Genomic DNA, 1,442 nt, shown 5'->3' with positions numbered 1-1,442 from the left:
CCAGGACAGGCTCCAAAACCACAGAGAAACCCTGTCTCGAAAAACCAAAAAAGAAAAAGAAAACCACTTAGTACAATGCTAAGCACATACTATATCTAAGGGTAGACAATTTCCAACATTATTGGCTCTAAAAACCTTACAGAAAACAAACAGCTTCTAGCTAAGAAACTTAATAAACTCTGGAAGTTCAGTTCAAACATTAATTTTCTACATGCTTTATACTCCTGCATGAGTCCTAATTCCAGCAAGGTGAGATCTAAGACATGAAGGCATCCACAGTCTCCCCGAGTGTGGCTATGAACTGGAACAGGGCAGTACAGGCTTGAAAACGGTGGTGACCCTTCCACTGCAAACCCGTCCCACTCATGGGCCCGCTCCTCACTCTGCTAGCTGGCCTTACACTCAGCAACAGTAGGAACACTGGCCAGTGTGCGTCGGGCTGGTCACCACAGTCCCCACTCCCAGGATTTAGGATTTACACTTTCCTGAATGTGACAGAGGGACACAGGTGTCCAGAGACATCTCTGAGAGAACAAAGACTCGGCAATCACAGAAGTAGTGCAGTTCACATAGGAACAGGCAATCAACTGTGCCTTTCTTAACAGTCTTACCCTACTAAGAGGCGAGTACACAAGGGGGCACAAGAGGGACAGGGACTTCAAACATCAGGCAGATGTACCTTCATCATCTTCAGGGGCCTTGCCTTTGGGTTTATTATTGTCCTTATTCTTCTGTTTCATCCGTGAGGTGCTAAAATAGTAAGTACTACCTATAATAAAAAGAAAAGAATTAAGTTTGCAGCTACAAGAGACATACAAGAAGGCAGTGTGTCTACAAAAAACCCTATCACAACAGAAACCATTTGGAACCTGTGCCTGAGAATTGCTGCATCGGAGGCATTGCAGCACTTCCTTCTATGTACACTACGGTATCTGCTGATGAGAGAATAATGAACCATTAATGTATAAAGACAAATCTGTGCTACCTAAACTGGATAGCTAGAGGCTGGAACATACTTCTCTAGCAAGAAGTTTCCAGGTTTGGCAGTTCACAGCCATCTACCTATAACTACAGCTCCAGATAATCCAGCACTAATGCCCTCTTTCTGGCCTCTGTGGGTATCTGGATTCATGTATGTGTATACACAGACACACACAGACACACACACACACACACACTGAAAAAGTTTTCTATTTTTAAAAAAGTAAAATGGGATTGGAAATAGCGCAGCAACTAAGAGCACTTGCCACTCTTGCAGAAGACCTGGGTTCAGTTCCCAGCACCCACACAGCTGTTCACAACCAACCAGAATTTCAGTTTCAGGGATCCAACACCCTCTTCTGACTGCTCAGATGGTAGGAATACCTGTGGCACACACACAAACATTCAGGTAAAACACTTACACACATAAAATAAATAAATCTAAAAATTTTTTTTTTTTT

At 43.1% G+C, this 1,442-nt stretch overlaps 1 protein-coding gene across 2 annotated transcripts in view; it reads right to left on the bottom strand.

Annotated features, from left to right (window-relative positions):
- Spg7 (SPG7, paraplegin matrix AAA peptidase subunit) overlaps nucleotides 1-1,442 on the bottom strand; it is a 40,137-nt gene that overhangs the window by 31,185 nt on the left and 7,510 nt on the right. For both annotated transcript variants that reach the window (XM_005345814.3, XM_026778604.1), the window contains one exon: nucleotides 680-769. In XM_005345814.3, coding sequence (XP_005345871.1) covers nucleotides 680-769 — 90 coding nt within the window. The remainder of the gene's footprint in view (nucleotides 1-679; nucleotides 770-1,442) is intronic.

This window comes from Microtus ochrogaster, chromosome 4 (genome assembly GCF_000317375.1).
Source record: "Microtus ochrogaster isolate Prairie Vole_2 chromosome 4, MicOch1.0, whole genome shotgun sequence".
Lineage (NCBI taxonomy): Eukaryota > Metazoa > Chordata > Mammalia > Rodentia > Cricetidae > Microtus > Microtus ochrogaster.
Note: the sequence above shows the minus strand (reverse complement) of the source record. Positions and strands in the feature narration are given on the sequence as shown.